This window comes from Aythya ferina, assembly GCF_964211825.1.
Source record: "Aythya ferina genome assembly, chromosome: 17".
In the NCBI taxonomy this organism is placed as follows: domain Eukaryota; kingdom Metazoa; phylum Chordata; class Aves; order Anseriformes; family Anatidae; genus Aythya; species Aythya ferina.
The window spans coordinates 3,467,645-3,492,634 of record NC_140316.1 but is presented as its reverse complement, the minus strand read 5'-3'; the positions used below and the strand labels follow the sequence as shown (position 1 = coordinate 3,492,634).

General features: G+C 38.8%; 1 protein-coding gene across 8 annotated transcripts in view; it reads left to right on the top strand.

Moving 5' to 3' along the window:
• Positions 1–24,990, top strand: part of GALNT9 (polypeptide N-acetylgalactosaminyltransferase 9) — a 432,488-nt gene that overhangs the window by 402,795 nt on the left and 4,703 nt on the right. For all 8 annotated transcript variants that reach the window (XM_084491673.1, XM_084491674.1, XM_084491675.1 and 5 more), the window contains 3 exons: positions 14,816–15,001; positions 18,467–18,604; positions 21,292–21,387. In XM_084491673.1, the coding sequence (XP_084347799.1) occupies positions 14,816–15,001; positions 18,467–18,604; positions 21,292–21,387 (420 nt within the window). The remainder of the gene's footprint in view (positions 1–14,815; positions 15,002–18,466; positions 18,605–21,291; positions 21,388–24,990) is intronic.

Here is a 24,990-nt window from a genome sequence, read left to right as displayed (position 1 = left end):
TCTGGGGATAACTGTTCCTGAAGAAACGGAATGAGAAGAGCCAATATAAGCCTGTGCCTGGTGATACACCTCCTTCAAATTTCCCTGGAGAGGCAACAAACCTATAAATGTCACAGCCCACTTTGCAGTCCCAGGATTTGGATATTCTCCAGGGAATTGTCCATCAAAATCACAAACAGCTTTTTTGCATGTGTGATTTTACCCAAATCACATCCCTTTACCAGCTCCTTAGGCAATGCATAAAGCATTCTGTTCAGATGAAACAGCTTCGTTTGTCAGTCGTTTCACAGCCCGTGATTAATGCTGTTATCTGTCCATTAACAGTAGCAATAAAGCATTTAAGCAGAATGAATGACTAGGACATAATAGTGCTGCTCCTAAAATTCCTCTTCTTTGCCTATGTGACTTTGCTCCAAGATAACCAAAAATTGTTCCAGATGTGCACTGTCCTTCAGTCAGAAATGTGAAGTCCATGTATTGTAACCCTCGTATGGTTTTTAGCACTCTGGGGTGTTCTTTTATTATTATTTTTTTCGTTCTTACAACTCTAGTAGCTTCCAAAGGCAGCTGTGCCTGGGTGGAAAGGCAGCCCAAGTCAGAGGCATGTCTTCAGGGATGTGTTTCAGTGGTGGCCTTAGTCTAGATCAGTTCTGATTTTCTCCTTCTCAGTTACCATATTCCTGTTGTCTATGGGCAGCTCTCCTCCGTTTCCTCCCTATAGCACTGGGAGGTTTATGTGTTATCTGGGAAGGGAATCTTAATCTTGGGTCTGTCAGTTGAAGTAAATAAGTGTTCCCAGTGAACGTCATGCTCACACACATCTGCATTTTATGTCTATTAAGAATTTACTGGATAAAAGAAGGTGTCACCTGAATACAATAATCATGTGTTGGTTTAGTGAGCAGGTGCCTATTCCCACCAGATAGACTTGTCCAATATAAGGAGGTGATGATTTGTGTGTCTGTTTTTTTAATATAAATTACATGTTTAGCTTGCTGAGTTGATTTAGGATGGGAGTGTGGAAAAGGATGTCTGGAATTACTATAATGATTTGTCGGTCCTTCTGCTAGCTAAATTTTTCCTTATCACTCACCTCCCTTTTATTAGTTATCCTCCTAGAGATTAGGTTTTACCAAAAAAAAAAAAAAAAAAAAAAAGAATAATAATAATAAAAAATATTTACCTCCAGCCTGAGTGCCACTAATCGGAGTATAAGAGAGAAAGCTTTAATGCAGTGTCAGTAGACTGGCTGTTTTCTGTACTTATGAGAGATGGGTTCATGCTTTTCCTTATGGCTGTATTATCTCTGTTGTACACTTGAAGTGCTAAGACTTAGTGAGATTTATGGAACTATTAAGATTGGCTATCAGGTATATCTCCTAGATGATAATATTCATCGTTCTGCGTTCGTACAACTGCTCCCTTGGGAAGGTCACAGAGGAGGAAAGAGATAGAATTAATGCTCTGAAAAACAAGAGTGTTCCCTGCACCATCAATAACCCTGTGGGTCACAGGTGACAAACTTAAATTCAGAGACTGCTCCCAAGAGACGGGAACTGGCACAGCTCCCTGAGGGCTTAAAAACCAGCTTCAGAACTCAGTGAGTTGTTTCTGCTCCATTCGGCCATTTTTCAAGCTATGTTTGTCTTTTTTTCCTCTTATTTTTCATTGGCACTGCGCTGCAGATGGTTACATAGCAGGGCTGATGGAGAACTCCTGCATCCCATCTCAGGTATCTTCCTTCAGACGTCCCGGTGAATGAACATCTCTGCTGGCAACACTTCTCCACTTCAGGTGCTAACACTTGAACAAATCAATCCTTTTTATGTGCTAACCACCAAGAGGCCAACTGACAGCCTCATCTATGATGGCTTCATAACGTGCCCTCTTAGCTCTGTGGCTGCCCATGGTATGCCTTTGTACCCGTTAGGAACACCAAGTCACCGTGGCTTCTTGTCACCATGTTCAAAGCTGGATTCAAGCTGAGACCCCAGATGTCTTCATGGTCTAAAATATTAGTAATTAATCTGAGTTTGCAGTGTTTCTGTGTTAGAGAAGGCTTTTACTTTAATAGCCTTTGTTTGAATGTATTATTCTAAGTAGATCAGCATGCTAAAATTTGCATTGTAAAAGATTGTTTTGGAACAAAGCAGGATCTAATGAGCACATAGTAAATCCCTTGGCTCTGCAGCAGAGTCACAATAAGCATAATAGCTCTTGCTGAATGAATCCCTCACAGCCTAAAAGCTTTTTTCTTTAAAATAAAATAGCAACCCTGCAGGATTTAGTGCAGACAATATGCAAAGATCGTTTAAGGGACTGTGGAGGAAAGAGAAAACGAATGAGGATGACTCCACTTAGGGTCCTTTGAAAGGACCTTTTGTGATCACTTCATTAGCCAGTCTGTTTAAATATACATATATATATATATTAATTCAAGAATGACTTTATTCTAATGGAAGCATCAATAAATTCCACTCAGTTTTTTCTTCCTCCCTGTGGTCTCTGGCAGCTGAAGTGCCAGGAAGCATTTTATCATTTCTCAGACTTCTTACTGAAGGTTCAATGCGCAGTAAGTATTTATTCCTCTAGCAAAAGACTAAAAATGTGAACTAATGAAATTACACAAGAACACTGAGAACTCGCTTTGATTTAAAAACAATGAAATAAAAAGTTGAACTCTTGCATTTTACTTTCATCCTGACTGAGCTTAGGTAGTGACTGGAGATGCTGTTAGATGTTCTGCCTAATTTTAGGTTAACATCTTTTTCAGAAAAGGCACCTTTGAGTTACATGCTGTGTGCCTGCCCTTTCTGCAAGGTTAAAAGTAGTTTATCTCCCAGACATACTAGGATAGGCATCCTGTACCATTGCATTTGCCATTTGGAAGAAAATTGATTGAAATCAAAGTGTTGAGAGGTTGACCAAAGGGGTTGTGGAGCCTCCATCCTTGGAGACGTTCAAAAAACATCTGAATGTAGTCCTGGGCATCCTGTTCTAGGTAGGCCTGTTTGAGCTGGGGGGGGGTTGGATCAGATGAACTTCAGAGGTCCTTTCCAACCTCAGCCATTCTGTAATTCAGCTGTGACATGCTCTGATATGATAGACTCCGAACTTGTAATATAATTTCTTCTCTTGATTTCTTTCTGAGTTTGAAAAGCTTAAATTTGAAATTTGGTTCATTTATAGTATAAATCAAGTCCACAGGATTCAAGCATGGATGTTTTAATCCTAGAACCTGGCTTTATCAGGAGCCTTTAATCTTGTTTCAGGGTTGGACACCCATTTTTTGCTTTAAATTAGGCAGAAGAAATAAAGAAATGTTCACCTGAGATACCACATTAAAATGGGAAGGGCTTTGAAATGTAAAACAATCCCTCAAAAGCTTAAAGGCTTTCCCCATTTGACCACAGATCTAAAGCCCAAGCCTGAACCTAAACTAGGTACAGAGAAAATGCATCTAAATATGACAATCTTTGCCTTTACCTCTATCTCAGAGATATGTTTAATGTATGAATGTGATGGGATTTAACCAAATTTGCTAGTCCTTTACCACATTATTTTTTTCCCCCACTGGGGAGATGAGTTTCTTGTAGAAAAGAGTTATTGCTTTATGAACAGCGTCCATACGTGACTACCCTGGCTAGGGTAGGAATTGACTTCAGATCGAAAGCAGAGTGCCTGGCTATGTTATCTGTAGGAGCAGGTTTGTTAATATAGAGTCTTATAAACCTCAAGGGAATTTAATTATTTATGGACTAAATGTATACTATGGCTAAGTGTCACCTACTGTTCTTAGATTTTTCTTTTTTTTTTTTTTCCCAATAGGAAGTAAAAGGTTTAGAAAGCCATATTCCAGATACCAGCATGGTTAATAGGTTTCAGGCTTTGGGTTTTTTTTGTTTGTTTGTTTTGTTTTGTTTTGTTTTTTGCAGGCAGTGATTGAGCAGCAGAGTGATTGAGGAATATACTGATCTTGACATATGCTAGTGGAAATGGAGACACCAATGACAAATGTGGCCAAATGCAATGTTTTTATAAATGCTGTTTTTAGGAAGTGCCCCAGTTCTGTTCTCTGTTAGTTCTGCATTCTTCAAGAAGTTTCATGGAAGCACCATGTGAACACCTACACAAGTCAAGTAAGGCACCCCCTACTCTGACCTGCAGGACTCCTGCTCTTCTTCTGGCATCTGACAGTGTGCTGCAGCTTGGTTTGGCCTTCTGTCAAGCCCAGCACATCTTGTCTTCAGTCTCTTTTAAGCAGCATCCAAGCGAGCACTGTACTTAATGCAGTTGTGTGCACCAGTTCTTCTTTCTTGAAAAGTTTCAAATTGACTAGTCAGCATTGTTTGGTGTTTTGGCAGCAGGTTAGTAAAGCTTGGAGTCTGGCAGTATAAGTGTTTTCCTAAGAATTTAAATGCTGTGGGAGCTCAGCTGCAGATTTTCTGGTGTCAGCTTAACGTACGCATGCCTTTATCCTTTGCTGAGGCTTAAATTTAGAGGGAGATTTTCTCTGCAGTCTTTTGGGATCAATGAGAAGAAGCAACCAAAAGCAATCACGTGAATGAGAAGTGAGGAACAAGGATGACGGTCTGGTCTTTAATGCTGTTCCATGAATCCCAGGTGGATTGCGTTTTTCCAAGACCAATTTGTTGAATTTTAAGTTACAGTACAAACAGTGTCTGCATTGACAGCTTTGCAGAAATGACTGGTGGTGGTTCTATTGATTTGGGAAAAAGTTGAGTAAATTTGCAAAAAAGATAGAAAGCAATTTTCATCAGATGTATTCTTCAAATAATACATTATGAGGAGCATCTGGCTGGGACAATTACCAAACTAGAGATACCATACTGCATTTACTTTATGCAAGGAAAAATGTTTAGGGCTGCAAAACCCAACATATCTGGAATTACAGCAGGAGAAGACATCTGCAGCTTGAAGAGAATTCAGAGAAAGCAGAGTTATCATGGCTATTCTGTGAAGTTTAGGGGTATATCTTTATGTGATAGGGACTGTTAACATCTCATGAAGCATTTGAGATGCCAACTGCATGCATTTGCTAAGAAAAAAAGTCTTTAAAAACGAATAACGAGCCCTTGGATAGACTGTCCTTTCTTCCTGTTTCCATCCTTCATGCTGCCTGTCCTGTCAGACATGAATGTCATCTCTAAGTGATTATGCCAATGAGCCTGATGGCAGACAAACAGTGCTTAGCTGCTCCAAAGGCTGGCAGCAACGACAGTGGTAGATGTCAGGATCCCCAGAAGCAGGATCTGCTTCCCAGCCACATGAATCCTCAGAGATCAGGTTTGGGAATGGTGAGCAGGTTCCAGAGCCCATCAGTGAAGGCTGGTGTCTGTGTGAGCTCTCCTAGTATTTCTCTGACTACAGACCTTGACGTTGTGCTTAATTCCTGCTATGCTTTACTTGGCTGTGAAACCTTCTCACCAGCTCCTCTGGAAACGGTCTTATCGTAGCAGGTGTTCTTGTCCAGTATCACTGCAGTTATGGATGAATTTTTCTGTCTGAAAACAAGAATTGCAGAACCACTTTGGGTTGGGGTAGTAGTTTAGTGTTTGCCATCCCAGGTAATGCATATTGGAAATCTGTATCTCAAGCACAAACCTGTGCAATGTTCTGTTTCCAGCTAGGTTGAGCAGTGTCAGTCCGTTCTCGTTTCTCTGAAGTTCTTTGGGCAATTTCCATCCCCCATCGCCAAGACAGTTGAGAGAATATACAGTTTTTCACAGAAGGGAATTCTGCTTTACACATAAAAGCATCAACTTCTTTCCTAGGCATGCCTGTGTCAAAGGTGCACCATCCTTTGCAAAATGTGCAAAATATGGGTTTATGAAGATTGGATTATTGCTTGAGGTATGTGGGACACTTTTAATATTTTAAATCATCTTCTCCCTCCTGTAGCAGCCAGTCTATTAATTTATCAGACTTAGTCCTTTACACACACAATTTATATTTGCAGCAAGATAGCAGTTGCTGAGTGTGAGTTTCTCTAGACTATGTTTCAATTTCATCATTCTGATCTATTTTTTTCCTACAAGAGTGTAAACAGGAGGGTTTTAACTTTTCACTACTGTCACATCTGAGATCTTAGCTGGCTTCTGTGTAACCTCTAAGAAATATGTAAAGGACAACCTCTAGATTTGCTACTGAACAGCCACCAGAGAACTTTTAGAAATGTGCATGAGTTGAGTGTCTCATTGCAGGATCATTATGGTCCTATTGCCTTTTTTGTCAAAAAGCGATTTATCTATAAATATTAGAAAGCCCCAAGGGAACAAAACTAAGAGGTCAAACCTCAATCAATTCTAACAGATTTTAAGGGTTAGTTGAGTAGCTGTGAAATGAATTTTTTTACTGTCCTATAAAGAAAAAGTTCCATTTCGAATCTGCCACAAAACCTCACAGTAGATGACTTTGCAAGAGCTTCTGACAGCGTGCCCTTGAAATTCATCATAAGTTCCTCAGAAAGCAACCAGCTTCCATGCGTTCATCACTGTGGCAATTGAAATAATAGTAATAATCATGAGATAATACTAGTGCCAGATGCATTAGTCATGACTGCATCCACTGTATTCTCCGGATCTGTACTTCTTTAAGTTTATGCTATGGAAGCTGCATGAGCCAGGAACAAAACACGAGAAGATCCCCCCATGGAATTCAGCCCTCCCAGATCAGCAGTCTGCAAATGCTGCTGTGTGTTCCCAGATTCATAAGGCAGCAAGAGCAGTGGGCCTAGGTATTTACACATCTGTGTGATAAGACTGTTCTCGTGACAGAAATAGCTTTTATGCATGAGATTTTTGTCTCACTCTGCCTTGTATATCTGCTGTTAGCAGGTTATCTATAAACAGCTGCTAGGAGGAGCTGAAATCATGAAGTCCAGGATTGCAGCAGAGAAAGACACGATCAGTCAGTCAAGCAAGACCCCATCTGGGTCCTTTAATCTGCAGGCACTGGTCAGATGCTTATACTGTAATCTTTAAGAAAACACATGATCTGTGAATCTTGAGATGTGATTTATTCCTTTTTCAGTTATTTCTTTGACTGCCAAAGTCTCTCTGATGTAGGCTGTTTTGTCCTAACATGGAAAGACGTTTTGCTTTGTAAGTGCACTATTAAATAGCACAGATGATTTTGAGATCGAAGAGATCGGACTTTTTAAAACCATACTTGTAGCTGTCTATAAAGGTGATCATAAAAATGCTGTCAATGAAAAACATGAGACCACGTGATTAATTTTTCCATATGACGTGTCTGATTATGACAGCTCCCTAGTTTCAAACAGCTTCCAAAATTAACTGAAAAACAGAGAGAGAGCACTTTATCTAGCACATCTGAGTAAATATGACACTCTAGTCAGCACTGAGAATACATAGAAGAAAGAGTATCCATAAAACCCCATTAGAAAAAAATAAAATGTCAGGCTATAAATTACTCTGAAATATCAATTTTCAGCAAGCTACATAAATTGTAAATATCAGAGGTGCAAGATTCATAAACGTGCTATATTCATGCTAATTTGCTGCTTCTAGAGTGGGTGTTAGAAGAATTGCCACATCCGTTAAGGACTGAAGGATAAGTAGAGGGCTCCAGTGCACTGGGAGGTAAAAGACCTTATTGACGTGTTTCAAATTTTATTTGAAGGATGATTTCTGATTTAGATCTTTTTGGTCCATGGCTGACTAGAGAGAGGCCAAAGAAATAGCATCATCTTCCTAAGCATGTTTTTAATGTTAAGAGTTAGGTTTTTGTTTGACTTCATCAGAGTAGTCATTTTCCTGTAGCTTTGTGTACATGTGGACTTTATTTTACGCAGTGATGTTAAAGGAGCTGAGAAGGGCCTGGCAGTATCAGTTGTTGTGAATTTACCACCTGACTTGTGCATCCTCCTGCCCTTCAGGCATTGCGTCTTTTGCCAGAAAATACTTACTTTTTTTCACCTTGAGGAGCCAGAATGTGAGCACTCTGTCCGATCCCCTCATTTGGGTGGTCTGTCATCGTGCAAGGCATCCTCATCTTCAGGCCGTTTGTACTCTGAAAAGGGCTGTGAGCCCACTGGCATCCTTCATATTTAATGGGCAGATGTGGGGGGCATTTCCAGCTGGTAAATTAAAGCAAAAATACTCCGGTGGAAAAGGCTGTGTTTTGATAGTTTCTAAATCAGATCAAATATATTTTTTAATGTTGTTGAAAGATCGGGTTTTGCTATTTTTGCAACAAAGGTGTGAGTGTTTTGATTTAAACTGACCTTACGGTTTGGAGTATGTTTATATTTTAAAAATAAAAAATAAAATAATTAAAAAAAAAAAAGCTTTTAACACAGAACATCTCAAAAACATCACTGGTTCAATTTAAGCAGAACATTTTGGGATAATTGGGGGCGGAGGGCTAGAGGTGACAAAGTGCCTGTGTTTCAGATAGTGAAAATATTTAAGATTTATGTTATTCTTGACAATTTAGGTCAGCAAAATTTCTGAAACATTTGAAAATTCTTTCATGATTCTTTCATGATAGGAAAATCCTTTCCAGTCCAGCCACAGGTGTGTGGGGGTAGTCTGGAAGCCTATCTTTGATAGGCTTTGCTTTGAAAAATGAAAAAAAACTGAGATCACTGACTTCTAAGAATTCCCATGCTGGTATATCATAAACCATGGATATCTGCACTGTTTTAAAAACTCCTTCCATCTCATCTGTTGGCTTCATGCAGAAGAGAAGATCTGCGGTGCTCAAGTAGAGTTCAGAACTGTTTTTATGAAATATCAGGGTCCAGTTCCAGCATAAGAGTCCCCTTTTAGGATGTGCTGAATGTCCAGCTCTGAAGCGCTGCCCCTGGCAGAAACCACTGTAGAAATGCCAAGTGACAATCTGCTGGGCAAACAGAAAATGAAGGGACCTGCTGCCACATGCACATTGTGGAGCTGATTCTTGGCATTTTCATACTGCTGGAAGATGTAGGCCGTGATTATACCTTTCAGCAAAGGACCGCCAAAGGTGCTGCAGGTTTCTGGAAAAGGATAAAACACCAATCTGCTGTGACACCATTGCCAGTTGTATGGTACTGGTCCCCTCTGGTGCTGCCTCCAGAGAGTGTGCTAACAATGAAGCCTCGGATTATTCCAAATCTCATTAACTGCTTGATTTTAGGGAAAGTTCTTAGAGATCACGGTCTGTCTTTCCAATTCAAGTTTTCTAAATTCAGAGAATTAACTGTGTCCTCATACCAATCCAACTTTATTTTTTACCTTTTAATTTTGAGAACATTTCTGCTAAATTAAATATCCTTGTGCAGTTGGCTTAGTAGAGTGAAATAACGTCATATGTAACCTTCTGTAGCTATACTGAAAGAAGCAATGAATAACCTCTACCATTAATTGCTTGTAGTTTGCACTTACCTTGTCTCCTAAAAGCACACACAGGAATGGCCACAGAATATTGGAATTTTGTTGCCATTTTTGGAAGTAATGAGTCATTAGTTGGTAAACACACATTTTCATAAAAATAAATAAATAAATAGAATATTTATATATTTTTATATATATATATAAATGGCTGAAGGTAACGTGGGGTTCTTTTCAGTTTACAGGGGACTAACTCCAAGGAGAGTTAGAGCCCTCCCTGCAATCAGTGAGGGCCTTGCAGATGGCTCAGCTGAGCATTAAACCCCGTGGTGGTGGTGAGCTCTGACATCCGCCGGGCAGACGTGGCACTAGTGCAAATGTCTGACAGGCAGGGCTGCCAGCTGTGCCAGCACTGTGCTCTCTGTGTATTGCCATGACAGGAACTGATTGTCCCAGCAGTCCCTCAGCTGTACATCCTGCGTCAATGGTGACCAGGCTGCCAGGCTTTTGGGTGTGTGTTTTTTTTATTTGTTTGTTTTTTTGTTTGTTTGTTTTTGTGTTTTTGTTGTTGTTGTTTTTTATTTGAAACTGTTTTGTGACCAAAAGGGCCAATCGTTTTGAAGGAATTTTACATTGCACTTTCTCACCTCCTACTTTCATTCCCAAAATGCCTGGTTTTTGTCAAAAGTGTTTTTCTCCCTTTTTTTTTTTTTTTTTTTTCCTCTTTGCCCTTCCTTTTTTTGGATGTCGTTAAATTTTTTTAAATATTTTGGATGAAGTTATTTTAAGAACTTTTCTGAGTTTTTCGGAAGCTGATTTTTTTTCTTTTTTAACCTCACAAAAATTTATACTTTGGACCTTCATCAGGAAGTAAAAATGGAAAAATCTACTTTCTCAGAAAGTTTCTTCTTGTTTGGCAACAATTCAGACATAGGGATCTATTAGCCTTTTAAAATCATGTCCCTGACCTTCATTTGCAGAACTTTGGTGATACATAGCTTTAGGTCATGGTAAACAAGTTATGGTCTCATCTTGGTTTTTCTTTGACAAATACAATATAATTTCTGACTATTTTATTTTATAATGTACAATATAGGTATAGTACAATGCTTATATTGTAGGACAGCCATATCTCAGGTGCACAGGAATAGCTAATAATTAGCGTAGGTAAATCATTGTAGCACAAACCACAAACATTATCATTCCATGTGTAATTCATCCCTGATGTGGGTACTTATTCTTCTTAATACTTAATATGTCTGTTTATAGAAAAGTTGATTGAGATAATTAGCAGTAAAAATGCTAAGGTAACACAGCTATGGTAACATTTATATTGCTATCAATTTTGTTTATAGCAGCCTAAAGAGCAATGCTGAAATTAAGTACAATTAGCAAATAAATTGAGTGTCTCTTGGAATTACTTGATCATGTCTTAAAATGTTGCACAGTGTGATGCTCGTGGAGGAAAAGCCAAATCCCTGGGCTGCGGCAGCTGCACTGAGCAGAGAAGCACACGAAGTAGAAGCCCATTGGCTTCTCTGCTCTTGCTGCTCATCAGCTGGAGCTGTTGCCCTGTTCCTGGGGCATCTTCTGAGCCTGTATCTACCTTACTTTCAGTGCAGCCTCTGCTGTTTGCCTAGAATAAAGGTTTGATGAGTGCAATGCCAGAAACAAAGCTTACTGTTAGGGATTTGCCTCTCCTTGGGGATCAAAAGGCTGAGTTTGCCTTTCAGTGATGTTGCACCCCTGCAGGGAGAGGCTCAGAGAGACCGTTTGACTCCCACATTCTCAGTAAATGAACCTTGAAACGCATATATGTAATTAATGCTGTCAAGTCAATATTAGAGTTAGGGAGTACTCTTACCGCAGAAGATAGCCAAAGATATGGAAGTTTGTCTCTGACTGCCTGAAATGTGATTCGGGGGATTTGGGCATCATTTTATGCTCATGGGTAAAAATAAATTCCCTTTGCTGCTTTACCTGTCTCTCACCACCAGTCGGGTAGGAGTGAAGCTCTCATATGTAACCATCTCTCCCATAGATGTTTTTGTTTCAAAAATGCTTCATATCAAAAGGTAGCAAGAAAAGCTCAGCTCTACATTATTGATGCCAGAGGCATCAAGCTTGGACTTTTTGGCAGCTGCGAAGATGAGATCCTGATCATCTGTAAGCTGAGCGTTTCACTGAGGATTAGTGGTTACCTCAGGTGTGGGTTTGAAGTGTCTGCAGGTTTGCTTCACACAGTAAAGCACTTTAAGAACTCTGTTTGATAAATGTTGTATAAATGCATGTCATTATTTTTTGACATAATTTCTCAATTAGATGTGGAGAGAAATGGGTTAATACTGTTAAAAATGGGTTGTTCAATACAGTTTGGGGAATGAAAAGAGCAGGAGAATCAACCAGGTTCAGGGGCAACTGCCAACTCACCTCTCTCTCATCTGTTTTACACAGTAAAACCTTCTCCATCCTTTCATCTTTCATCATATTTCAAAGACTTCTTTTAGTCAGAGCAGACAGGCAATGGCTTTCCGAATCATGCATATCTTTCAATTCCATAACCAGCAGGGTAGCGCTCCTCATCCTCTTGATTAAGACACAAGACCTGAGCCTTCACCTAAATCTTATGTGACTACTGTAAACTACCGAGATCTTGGCCAGTTTTGGGTGCATGTATGTGGTTTTACTACTGAAACTCTTTTATTTTGTGTGAGATGAATCATTGGGATTGAAAGGGAGAGGAGAAAAGCTTTGCTCTTTACTTAACTGTGCACTGAAATGGATGAGGCGACAGTCACGTCCATGCCCCGCTGGACGGCAGCCAACCTCAGGGAGTGAAACAGGAGACCTCCTTTGGCTGGAAATGACCCGTAGTCAAGCAGCTGTGGTGTTCATCTGGAATGCAGATAAATGGTGGCACAACGATGTCCACCTGGTGTAACACAGGTATCTAACGGCCTCCTCGCCCCATGTGCTTTATCTCCAGTTCTCTTTCTCTAGCATTGGACATCACATCCTTACCAGGGAAACGCTTCCCACTTGTGCTAAAAGAGAAGTTAGGCATCCCCAGGAAAAAGAAGCAGTTATCCAGGGTGAATGAGCATTGTCACAGGAGGCAGAGTTTCCTTGAATATTTCCTATCTGTCTCCTTTGATAGAGGCTGTTTCCTTCCTTTTCTCTCTTTAACATATTTTCTCTTTAAAGAGCAAAATGGGGCTGGAAGGTACAGGAAAGAGGTGGCTGAATGTAAATGTAAGCAATCCAGCTGGCTGCAGATGGGGTGGTCGCGCCACAGTGCAAATTCACGCTGCCTGCTGAGCACCGCAGGTCCTGGCTGACAGTGGGAGCATTATCTGGCCTGAGGCTGCTGCTGCTGTCTTTTTTTTTTTTCTCCTCCCTGTTTTCTTCAAAGCCAGGTGTCTGAGTTCCCTGTGGATTTCATATGGGGAGAATTAATCACTAGTAAATAACTATTTGTGTTGAATTTACAGATGAGCTAAACTGTTTCCTTTAATGTTGCAGTTTAGTACCTTTTCCTTTTCAGGTTTGCATGAGCACCAGCATTTGAAGGTAATAAATCCATTGCTCAGATAATGTATTTGCCCTTGGTACCAAAATACATAAATAAAAATTACAAGGTCATTAACCATATCAAGAGAAAGAAAAATGTGCTGTGCATTAAATAGCTGACTGCCAGGATGGGTTGGGCAAAAGGAGTATACTGAAGTGTACTGCTCATCTACCCTTCTGATCATGAAAATAAATTATTTTCTTTCTTTTTCTTAGCACTTTCCCTTTGCACTGGAAACCCTCAGCATATGCCAGTCCAAATTTATGAGCAGTGTGTTTTTTGGCGTATTTCATTTATCAAATGCAAATTCCTGTGGCCAATGATTGACTACAGGACTGCTCAGAAAGCAGCAAATAAGTATTATATAACAATGTATTAAAAAAAAAAAACTGGAGGAGATGATTTTATCTGCCACTTCCCAAGCAATTTATCTTTGTCCCTGAGAAGGCAGGTTAGCTGCAGAACTGCCCCAGGTTTTTGTTCTGGAGCACATTTGGTCTGGAAATGGGCTCTTATGCTGAGTAAAAGGCAGCCTTGTAAAACAGGGGATCATTTCTTATATTTTAATATCTTTTATTTATTTCAACTAGGCAATAGTACTAGGTGCAGACCTGAGGGCATTGAACCACAAACGTCACTGACCCTGCGTGACTCCAAACCTCACTGATTCTTAGAGACAGCTCCTCCGTGTTTCCCACTATGGGGGTCAGAGAGTAAATAATCAACAAGAAAAAACTACCCCATGTTTGTACAGCAGTGTCCAGAAAGGTGGTACAGTCTCCACTTGGCCACTTTTATCTGTCCTCTTCAACCTGGGGTTAGCTGCACCAGGGAGGTTTCTCCCCGCCTGGGAAGGAGAGCAAGAAGCCAGCCTCACTGTTGCATTGTTGCATGCTCCTCTTCAAAGCTGAGAGCCAGGCATCACAAAGCACAGGGTAGGCAATATGTTTGCTGTCCTCACGTCCACTGCCAAGTGTGGCAGTGACCTCTGTTGCTAAATTGACACATTTAGGTTAATGGTTTTAGCAAAACATTCTGTGCTGATGCTCATGTCATATTCTTGGATAAAGTTTCCATGGGACATCCTGTGCTAATGTGGTAAGTCAGAGTGTGTTTCTTATTGAGGAAGGCAGGGCAAAGTGTGTTTGTGAAGGAGAACTGCTGTGCTGAAAAGCAGTGAAGCCTGCAGGGGCTAGGTTAGAATAATAATTATAACCGTCTCACAATCCAAGTCTGTTTCTATAATGAGGATGTAAGTATGTTTCCGTGCTTCTATCTGTTGGTGTTGTGCATGTAGATAGTGTTTCCTTTTCCTTCCTAAAGTCAATGTTCAAATCCTGTCATAAAAGGCTGTGGGGTGGAATAGGTCACCTAAGATGCTAATGTATGCTAAGTATGTAACATTAGGTTTTTATGGCAGTCACATTTAAGATATTGACAGTTTGTTAGTTGGTTTGGAGAGCTGATACAGTAACCCTCATACAGGAGCAAACACAGCCAGGTGATACAAATGATTTTTGTTGAATTTTCACTAACGAGAACAAGGTTAAACTAGTCTGTATGGTACAGGTTACCACCTTGCAATTTGTCTTCTTCCTAATGGTTCCAAGAACAGTGATGTTATGGGGAAGGACTTGGGTATTTATGACAACTACATCTTTGTACCTAACACAGCCAGCAGTATTCACCCCTTGTACTCATTTTTGTCAATTCAGGGCAGGAAGGGTTTCACCCTCACAGCAGGTAAGTCAGGCAGTCATTATTCAGTAGTACCCATCTCCAACTAGAGAACAACGTATGTACATCATCTCAAAAGAAGCAGTCACATCACCTTAAAAAAATAAAATAAAAAATCATTCAGTTGACTTTCCTCAAACTCTCCCAGGTCTGGCAATGTGGAGGAAGCATGGAGGTGTTACCCTGTTCTCGTGTGGCACACATCGAACGCACAAAGAAACCCTACAACAATGACATCGATTACTATGCAAAGCGCAATGCCCTGCGGGCTGCTGAGGTCTGGATGGATGACTTCAAGTCGCATGTTTACATGGCATGGAACATCCCCATGGCAGTAAGTACAGGCCATGCTGTCTCCTGAACAAAGGCAGAAGTGTGGATACTTGTTCCTACTTAGCTCTTAGAGGTGAAGGATATTACTGCAATCATATACAGCACTCAAAAAACTGAAGGAAGAGTTCTGAGCTGGTGAATGCTCAGTACAGAGCTCTGTCATAAACTTGCTTCCTCTGTGTAAGTTTTGTTGTATGCTCAGGAGCAGTGACACAGACTTATAATTTAACTGGAGCACGATGTTTCAGGTTTATGCACTTCCTCAGAAGAAGTCATTAATTTAGGATGCCATTAAACTTGGAGGTGTTCATATGCTACAGTGGTGAGGACTGGAGAATTGTCCATAAATAAATATCATGATTCATCATGAGGCTCAGTGAACCTCACCAGCATAAAAAACAAAGTATGTGATAAAAGAATCACATGTTAACTAGCTTTATTGTCTACTGGCTGAGAGTGGCAATGTGGATGCATCCTGCTTCTTGCTGTGTGTATGAATTCTAGATTGTGTGTGGGGACCTCTAGTAATCTATGTAATCTAAATATTATATAAACTGTAGGTTCAATTTATTACTTGATTCTGTAAGTATATCACATGCTGCATCTCCACTGAGCATAATTCTTCAAGAGAAGAGATACATGTTATATCACAGTCAGGTGGAAGCTGATTGCTGTTGTATCCTTCAGTGGTATTTGTATCCAAATTATTCATGTGGAGGGGCATAGGGAGAGCAGCTGAAGGGAAGCGTACTCTGTTCTGTGACTAGTGATAACTTAACTAAAAAGTTAACCCTTATATGAGGGATTTGGCCAAAGATGATTGGTTTGAAGTAAATGGAAGCAGGCAATGCTCCTACCTGCGCAGGAAAGTATGCCAGTCCAGCTGTGTCTTTGTGAACATTCACAGTTACCACCCAGAGTCCAACAAAGTGGTGGGAGTCTTGGCAAAGACTTCACCAGATTTAGTTTTGTCCTAAATACCTACTTGTGCTCTGATACCTAGGTAATATATCAAATCCAATTTTTATTAATTTCTGTTGTGTTTTTAAAAACATATATATATCTAAAGGAGCAATTTTTCTCTTTTTCTGTACGTGATGCCTGAATATGTTAGATACTCAGAGACTTGAGTTTTACTTACTGTTGTTCAGTATTGGACATTCTGTATTGTGGTGAAAGTTAGATCTCTGAAGGTGTGTTTTGGTTGCTACTTCCGGCATGACAGGTAATTGCAGAGAATTATTTTCCCTTAACAAGGCAATACTGCCTAACTTCTTTCCCACACAAGACTTCCAGGATAGTAGAAGGAAGACAAAGAAGTGTTCATTTAAGCTTTTAGGGACATTTTGGCCGTGTCTGCATCCATTTGAACAAATGGTAACTTTCTAACAGGAAGATGAAAAAGAAGTAATCTTGGTAAATATGTTTACTTGATGCTTTCTGCAAACAAATTCTGAGAATAGAAAAGACATTTAAATAAGCATTTACACCAAAACATGATTTCCTTTAATCTCTCTGAGATTTCTTATTGATGCAGTTTTATGCACTGCGCTATACAACAGTGCTTTAAAAAAAATAGGCACATCTACATTAAATGGCATAAAATCAGCAGAAATATTGAACATTAAAATTTACTTTCCATAAAATAAACTGATTGATAAAATGTACAACATAAAAATAACCCCATTAGCTCTCAGGAAAAGGAAGCTAGCACGTTACTGTTCATAGTTATTCTACTGTAGTATTCAATCTCGATGATTCAAGTATTTTACTGGTCTAAGCCATAAGAAAAACCTTCTACAAGAGAACTAAAAACCTTTCTGCCTGGCTAAAAAGAATGTCCCTGCATACTAAATCCTGTGGGCATCTCATTTCTGAACCATCACACAGTAACCCAGACTTGATGACTTCAGCTAGTACAGAAGTAAGCACAGCATTTTCATAGCTGCTCAATTTGCTGCTCTTGTGATTTGTAGAAATAGCCCAGTAAAAAAGGTGTTGTATTCCTTCATTGTGGAATAGGGATGAAGGGAGACGAGTAAAATACATGTGTTGCAGCATACCAAAACCCATCCAAATTAACCATTTCATAACTCACACCATCTTTTCCACATTTGGCTCCCTTCTAAGTTACTGAGGATCTGTGCATAATGTGTATCCTGATTTGCGGATGATCATTGGACATATCAGAAAAGTTGTGTTCCCATACCCCCTCTTCATCAACAGGTCAGCATAGCTTTCCTGTAGTTTACCTGTAGTTTTGTACACCCCTACTTATGATCTATTCCTTGGTAATTTTTATTATAAAGAAATCTTATATTGAATGATTTCTTGTACTGAGTGCTTCTGAGAATTGCTGTCCTTCCGTGTAGCCCAAAGTAGAATGTAAATTAACATTCATTTGAATGGATGCTACGTAGAGAGCTCATGACAAAGTACGCATCAGCAAGAAGCAGTGAGCACAGCAATCTCTTTATGTGGCAAATGGAAAAACCTGTTCAGTATTACACTTGTATTCTCTCCTGAAAACAAGGCATCTGTTGGGGATTCTAATAAACCCCAAGCTAAGATTTCCTGCTGTCTTGTAACCCTGCATTAGACATAATTTGTAAAACACACATTTCCTCCAGAAAGATTTCTGTATGAGGCACTTAAGATAGATCCCCAGTTTCAGTCCATTTGATTCTTATAATGCTGGAAAAACAAATTAGAAGAGGTAAGTTCTTGTCTGGAAGTTGAACTATGATAATTTATGCTGGCTTACATCTAGACAGTAACTGACCTGGCCTTTCTGAAATGGCTGGTTTTGATCGTATTGATTTGATTCTTTCAGCCTATGTTTTTCCTGGAACTTTTTATTCAAACATGAATTAAATTCTGAAATAGAATTGCAAAGGTTTTGAGTTTAACTGCATTTTATAGCTTAAGTCTGCAAACGAGCACCAGTTCCTATAAAAATTGAATGTTGGTCTATGCAAATGCTTAATGGAGCTTAATGACTTTTTGAGCAACTCTGCCTCAAAGTTTTAACAGGTCTGTTTTGTTCTCATTTACATTAGCGAATAGCCAGGACTGTTACTAGAGTAAACGATGATCAAGCTGCTGTCTCTTAGATCAGAATTAGAGCTAAAATCCTGATGAATCTGGAAGCAAAGGAGTACAGGTTTGATTGCAAACACTTAGAATTGTTGTATTTTCACAACATTCATACTGGTTTTTTAGTTAGATTTATGTTTTGTTTTGGACTTTTTTTTTTTGCTTGTTTGTTATCCTTTTTCCACTGACTTTCATTAATATTTATTGTCTACTCTCAGCAGCAGCTGTTTGATGAGCTGCTACTTACAAAAGAGCAAGTACAGAGGGAAATGCAGCTTGGTATACAATTGAACTCCAATTTGGTTTCGGTAAAGAAAACAACTGTAAAGTCAATGTGGTGACATTTCTTTATTCTCTTTCCACTTTGTAGAACCCAGGAGTTGATTTTGGAGATGTTTCTGAAAGAATAGCTCTACGACAGAGACTGCAGTGCCGGAGTTTTAAGTGGTACTTGGAGAACGTCTATCCTGAAATGAGGGTTTATAATAATACAGTCACTTATGGAGAGGTACTGTATGTCTTTGAAAATACATCGTGGCTGCATTACAGAAATCCTTTCATCTTAGTGGTGGGTATCAGGATGTACAGAGCAATTTCAAGTCAGCATGGTAGTAGCAACACAAATGCTCTCACCTACTTTTAATCAACGCTGGGAAGTGTGGCTTTGAGAAGCATTGTCCCTCCCATTGGGATGTATCAGATGAAATCATTCTCACTAACAATAATGTGCAACCACCTTGGCTTTCATTTTAAAATAGAGCAGCTCTGAGAACATGAATTTGAGGTCATATTTTCCCAAATAGGATGCCACAGACATGAACAAAACATCATCAGTCAAGAGAGCTGAAATAATTGCTGCTGATAAGAACTGTTAAATTTACTGAATTATTTTTAGTAAAGAAACCCATTTCAGGTTTTGCCAAACTTATTTGAACGATTATATTCACTTCGTTAATTCATTTCTGCAAATCCTCCTTGTTAGCAATAAAAAAAAATAAAAAAAATGTTCCTGTTCAGATGAAGTTGAGGCTACCATTTGGCACATCTTTATCATAAAAAGGAGTCAGAGAAAAAAAATTCTGCTTTGTGCTCAGAATCTGGATTTTCATTTCCACCTGTGCATCAGTAATGAGTAAGACCCTAGAACACCTTCTCTGAGATAGCTGAATGGACAGGTTAGTTAACCCTAATAAAATGTGGAATCCAAATGTGTTGGAAATGTGTAGATGTTTTGGTTCATCTCAGCTTTCTGGATCATTTCTTTCTCTTCTGTTAACCAATCAAAAATGCCATGTATGCTTGATCCAAATCTTTAAAGCAGTCAGATTTGCCTTCTGTATTATTTTTTAAGTCTGTCATATGCCTGTAGGGTAAAAGTGCTATAGGTTACATCTGTTAAATGGGGCAAAGTTTTAGGACCGCTCCTGTTGCATAATGTTTTTAAGATTCTGTTTTAATTGTCTGCTTGAACTACAATTAAATCCAAATGCAATAAATTTTAACACAAGACAACTAAATGGACATTCCTCCTTTCTGTTCCAGTTGATTGACTTCATATAAAAATAAGTCAGGCACTTCAGATATTGATATAAAGTGCAAGTTTTATTGCATCCTAATATAACTATCCCTGGCAGTAACCAAGGAAAGACATTTAGTAAATTCAACAGGGGCTATTAGTAACTGTCAGTTCTGAAAATGCTGTTAACTGAGAAGCACATCGGCAGTACTGCCAATGTTGTGTCAATTATACCAGAAGGTTAGAAAGCTGGGCTCTAAAAAGAAGTTTGTTTCTGTTGAGTGGTTGCATAACAAAGTTATTGAGTCCAACAGGAAGTTCAGCGATGCAGGTATGTATTCATTAGAATGTATAATAAAATGGAGCCATACAAGCTTTTTAGCTAGTATAAATTGGCATAGTTCCCTTCCTGTCTTACATGGCCATAATGGAAAAAAAAAAAAAAAAAAAAAAAAAAAAAAAAAAAAAGGATGCTTCATCCTAAATTATATCAAGCTTGCTATTAAATGTTTTCTCTTATGGCTATTTTTCCAGAGGAAAAGGTTTCTGAATTTTAAAGAGTTTAAGGAAAATAGATGTATCGAGTAGACATGAAACAGAATGAAACAATAGTAAAAATACATTTCCTAGTGACTCAATTCACATTTTTAAAGCTGTCATAAAGCTGTCTTCATGTTCTTTAGCCTCTATACTACCTGAGTCATAAAATAAACTTACTGAAATTTAACTGCTAGTGAACCCCCTTATCCCATCAGATCGCCTGCTATGTTCATACACTATAATATAAAGGATTATTTACTGATTTTTTCTGACACTTCATGAAGCAACTATTTCTGTGTTATTACAGTGGCCAGACAAATTGCTCACAGTCTAAACTAAAACTGACCTGTTGACTGTTCCAAAATGTGCATCTAAATAATTTCTTGTTTAAGAAACCTGTAAAATTTTTGTGTCCAAAATGTGTGTAATACTTCTAGCCTGAAGAGGAAGAAAGGTTTGTAATTTCATGAGAACTCCAACACAGTTTTATAGACTTGTCTGCTTGTCTGGGAAGATGCATGAATTTTTGACTTGGTTGGTTCGCTGAACCCAATCTGTAAATACACTGAAAGCACTCCAGTGCTGCTTATCCTTGCTGTATCCTTTCACAATAATGTATGTCATTTCTGTACGTGGCAAGGTACTATAGTCTCAATTCAAATAAAATTGTTTCATTTTTTTTATTTTTATATACAAAATACAAGCAAGTAAAAGTTTGCAAAAGCCAACACAGCAGCAGGTTAGTTCTAATACTGTTTGGTGAAGTCACGTTTCCAGCACAGAGCACCAAAATTTATTTCTACACTAGGGTAATTTGGAGCAAAATTTGGCCTGGGTTTCTTAGTGTGAATTTAATGGGGTTTTGACCCTTAAATGATTGATGAAAATAAAACTGACCCAAGTTAATAATTTTATAAAGACAGCAGGTCAACCAAATAAGCTGTCTTTTCTTGGAGCAACTGTATTATTGGAGTCCTGACATACATGAAGAATAAGAACATGTTTCTCAGAGAAAATGAGAATGGTTTTATCTGTTATTTGTGTCAGTAGTTGTACTGCAACTAAGTGATGGCTAGATTGGACTTGCATCTTACAGAATAACATCTAATACAACTGTTTTCCTTCTGATTTGGTTATAGGTACGTAACAGCAAAGCTAGTGGCTACTGCTTAGATCAGGGAGCTGAAGAGGATGACAAAGCAATCCTTTATCCATGCCATGGAATGTCCTCTCAGGTAAATAATTAAAATTCTGTAATTAATGGGATACCTCAAGAAACTTCAAGAAATTTTCAGTTTGGCAGTATACCTCTGTGTTGCAAAGAAAAAATATTTGGCCTTATTGTAGTCTTTTTGGGTTCCGTTTCCCAGGTAGTTCAACGTGGGAATCTATACATTAAAGATGCTAATAAAGAAAACAGAAGAATCATAATTTTTTTTTAGTAATGAGGAGATCCACTGACAAATAACAAATTCAGACAGTCTGAGCAAGCTCCTCTTCTCATTATGACCTGACTTATTCTAGGAATAGTACCTTTTTATATTTATTGTTGGTTGATTTACTTGTTGTAGGCTCCTGTCAGAAGTGCTTTAGCAATACTCTGATGTGTTTCCCTGACTGGGCAGAAAGTTAATCACATATTTAACATCAACTTTGAAGCGAATTGAGAATATGTTTTTAAGTCAATACTTCTCTGAAATGGAACACTTTCTTTTTTGTCCGTCCCTCTGTGTATTATTTTCTTACAGATGTCTGGTGATTGCAAAATGACATCTTTTCTTTCCATTCTTTATAGTGATGTTCTTTTTATTGTTTTTATTTTTTTTTCAATACTAGTGGGATATTATTTAGTTCTAGGATTTGAGCTTCTTCTGAAATGTAATTTTGGTTTCATTCGAAGTACCATCTGAATCAAAACTACATTAATGAACGTTCTCATGCGTAAATAAACTCTGACCTTATCACAGATTTAACAATTATCTGAAGTTCACCCATACGTGTATTGGTTTGGAGTCCTGGCTCACACATCACTATGGAGGCATAACAGGAGTTGTGAAATATAAATATTGCCTATTGTCCTTAATTGCAAGCTGGTGAAGAGTCAAACCTCATTAGAGCAAAGTGGTTAGACAGTAATTCCTACTGACAAAATGTCCACCCTTAGCAGAATCATTATGGGACACTTGCCTGATGCTTTCATAGCAAAGACAGAAGGAACAGCCTATGAGTAAGGTAACAAAATTGTGTTGCTTAATTAGATGTAAATGAGTTTTCCAAGAAGACTCTAGTTAGAGATGTCAAAGCACTCAGAGAGTTCACTCTCTTGCTCCATTCTAATTCTGACCAGAAGGCTGCAAATTTAAGTCTTTCTCAATTGTCCCTTTGCAACATCTAATCATCTCTTATCATGCTAGCATTGAGAGGAATAATGAAATAGATTATTCTGACTAATTCATTTTGCAGCTTAAGTGCTTAACCTGCTAGTTTGCCTCCATGGCTCCTGTTTTATAACGTATGTTTTGACTTAAAGAAGAAGAAAGTAGATGAGGGCATACAAGGTACTGTAAATTTATTTGAAAGGAGGTATGATGTGTTCAGCTTCTTCTGACTCATTCTTAAAATCTGGGGGCCTAAAGTAGCTCACCTCTCAGAGAACATCTAGCATTGACCAATTTCTTTCATCCCTTTCCAGCTGGCTTCAGGAAAAGCTTAAGGAACGGATTATTTTTCTTTCAGTAAGAAGCAATTACATTGCCTAGTAAATGATGCCTTTGGAATTTGGGACCCCTAGAGTAGACACTAGGAAGCTCTCCTCAGGTTTAAATAACAATACACAAGGTATGTGTATTTTGAAGAGTGTTCTCCAAAATTTTGAAGTCGGGTATTGACCAATTAAATCTCTTCTGGCTCACTTCTGCTATTGGTCTCCAGTATCCTGTCAATTTGAAATTCCCAAAAGAGCCTGAATGCTGTTTTTAGACTTGAAATTGCAGCCATGAGCTACAGCCCTCCTGCACTTGCGTCTTATAAAAGCATAGAAAGTCATTATTCCCAAATCCTTCAAAGCATTCCCTGCATGTAAGAATTATAAAAGTATGAGAAAGGCAAGAAGTTATTCTACCAAATCATCCTGCAGCACTTTCAATTTCCTTTTTTTTTTAAAATAAAATTAAAAAAAAATAATAAAAAAATGTTTTCACTCAGTAAGAAACACCAGGCAGAAGGCAAAGTTGATGTTAGATAAAACAGTTGAGTATTTCACAGACAGGTATAGGTTGGAGTCACTCAGATGCAGCCAAGTTAATTAATGATTACACAGCTGGAAAAGTTCTATCATCTCACCAGAATTTACAAAATTAATTCAGTAGGAAAACCACAGCTGCACAAACCCTAATCAAGGATATTCAAGCATATAGCATGAAAGGTGTTGACAGCGAACTTTTTATTAAATAAACATTTTTAAGCCCCTCTCGTAATCAGCCTGCGTGAGCATAGTTGTCTGTTATATTTAACTTTCAGTTTCTGACATTTTTCATAACAAGTATAGGGCATAAGAGACTCTTGCTGCGTTGAGATTTACGTTAGTTTTACGTGCCTAGAGAAGTGCTTGGTGTGTTCTAGTGGTTTGAAAACTGCCCACTATTCACATACAGTCTTGTTTTTAATACTCTTCAATTCTGACAAGCAAATAAGCATGGATTTTAGTATGCCCATGTTTCCACTGAAACCAACAGAAGTCAGTCAGGTGTATAGAAAAAGCTGGGTTAGGCATAAGATTACTGTTCATTCTGTGTTATGATGCTCTTTTCTTCTGCTTCTTACCCTTCCATTTTCCTTGAATACTGCACACCTCTGAATGGTGTTGTCATGCAATACTACTGAAAAAAGAAAACCATTCCAGTCACTGCTCCATGAACAAAATGCCCTTCCCTATGTGTATTCCCGAGATCATGTTTTTACCACTATAAATCACATCTTTTCAACTGAAATCAGCTTTTAAATTACTTTACTCTGACTGGGATAACTCCTTTATGGATATCCTTGAACGTGCTTAGCCTGAGTTATATCAATTTAGCTTCTTGAATTTGATTCATGTTAAAATGGTATAAGCCAACGGTTAGGAATATCCAAACAAGTTTTTTCATCCATCTAAGCTTATTTCAAAACTCACTTTACAGAGAAGTAGTGTCATTTTTATATTTATTCATGGGATCTGAAATTTGAGTCAAATCCCTTTCAGGGAAAAAAAAGGATTTGCAAATGCTGCTGGGAGGGCAATGGGAAACACCATCCATAGCCAGGAAAATATTCATTAAAAAAAAAAAAAAGGAGTATATTGGGAGTCTTGAAGCACCTTGTTTCTGCACGTGGCTTGGATATACAATCATCTGTAATAGCCATTGGGTCTATAGCTCTGTACAATACCCTTTTATTTTAAAAACAGCTTAAAGAAATGAAAAAAAGAGCAAACCCCAAAGTTGGAATCTGTTGTTCTGGAAACTTCTTGCGCTGGTTATAGCGTACACACAGGGCTCTGAACCATCTGAGAGCAATTATACAGCCTCGGTGGAAGTATTCACCGTCTCAGAGTCTGTCTTGAGCGCTGTGATGTAGAGCTGATTATACGGTAGGTGAAAGAAGAGAACTTAACAAAATGGCATCTGGGGACAGAAGGGCTGGTGAGCGGCCTCTTTCTCCACCCTCCTCTCCTCCCTCTCACACCCAGAGAAAGCGGAGGCATGGTAGCCCTGGGAGCAAGAACTCCCCCGGCACTGAGATCAAGCAGAAAGAAGGGAGATCTCCATGTTCGGCTTCCCGGAGCTCACAGCTACACAAAC